Genomic DNA, 1,063 nt, shown 5'->3' with positions numbered 1-1,063 from the left:
TCTGCACGATAGAACAGTTATTCTTTTTTTTTTTTTTTTTTGCCAGAGATGCTAAAAACATTCCAGCCAGTATAAAGACACTGCCCCTACAGCCCTGGTCAGCAGCGAAGCCGTAAGAACTGCTAGTGCTCAGCAAGCCAGAGGCTAGTTTAATCTTTGGCAGCAGCAGCCACCTTTGCTACAAGTTGACTTCGCATCCACATAAGCAGGTTTTAGTGCTTTTCTAGCACAAAAAAAAAAAAATATTGTCCATCATATCTGCTCTTCTGGATTTGTTTCAACTCCTCTTAATACTTCCTATGCTGCAACCCGCACTCGAATGCTCCGAGCACAGCTTTACAGGTAAGAAGTCAACGTTTAATATCTTACAGAACAGAAAGTATATCCCTATGCCCTCTTACACCACCCCCGCAACCACAAATAAATCAGTGATGAGAAAGAAGGGCAGCAATCCCACAAGCCCAGCCAACAGACCTGGTAGTGCCATCAGGGTTACCTCCCCTAGACCGGCAGTAAGCAAGGGCCACCAAGCCCTGTACCACGGCACAAGCTCTTTAGGAGCCACCAGCCCCTCACCAGGCCCTCAATCGCCCAGGTGTCTCGGATACCTTGTCCTGCAGCTCCTCGTCCAGCCGCCTGTAGTCATTATTCCAGACCAGGACGTGCAGGGGGTACGCGCTGCTGGCCCTGCCAGGGGAACTCATCACGCCACGCACCTGCGGGAGCGGGGAAGCAGGGTGCCTACCCTCACCGTTCACCCCTCCTTTCAGTTTTGGAGGCCCCCAAAACCCTGACGCCTTAAGATTCTCCTCTCCTGGCACCCACCTGCCCCAGGCGGTGGTGGGGGAACCGAGGGCCACAACCCCCTGAGGACACTGCCCCCTGCTCTAAGGGGTGCCCCATGAAAATCCTACTCCTGAGGGCCCCCTGCTCCAGGGGACCCCCTCAGCCCCACACTGCAGAGGGTCTCCTCTGCTCCTGGGACCCCCAGCCCCGCACACCCGGGGGGCCCCTGTTCCTGAGCCCACCCCCCAGAGCCCCACACTCCCGGGGGTCCCCTGCT

General features: G+C 55.8%; 1 protein-coding gene across 1 annotated transcript in view; it reads right to left on the bottom strand.

Moving 5' to 3' along the window:
- ANKRD13A (ankyrin repeat domain 13A) overlaps window positions 1-704 on the bottom strand; it is a 10,534-nt gene extending 9,830 nt beyond the window's left edge. The window contains exon 1 of the mRNA XM_010141669.1: window positions 609-704. Within this exon, the coding sequence (XP_010139971.1) occupies window positions 609-704 (96 nt within the window). The remainder of the gene's footprint in view (window positions 1-608) is intronic.
- Window positions 705-1,063: the final 359 nt, after the last annotated feature.

The sequence above is a fragment of the Buceros rhinoceros genome, unplaced genomic scaffold, assembly GCF_000710305.1.
Source record: "Buceros rhinoceros silvestris isolate BGI_N320 unplaced genomic scaffold, ASM71030v1 scaffold33208, whole genome shotgun sequence".
NCBI lineage: Eukaryota > Metazoa > Chordata > Aves > Bucerotiformes > Bucerotidae > Buceros > Buceros rhinoceros.
The sequence above is the reverse complement of the archived record's forward strand: the minus strand, read 5'-3'. Positions and strand labels throughout refer to the sequence as shown.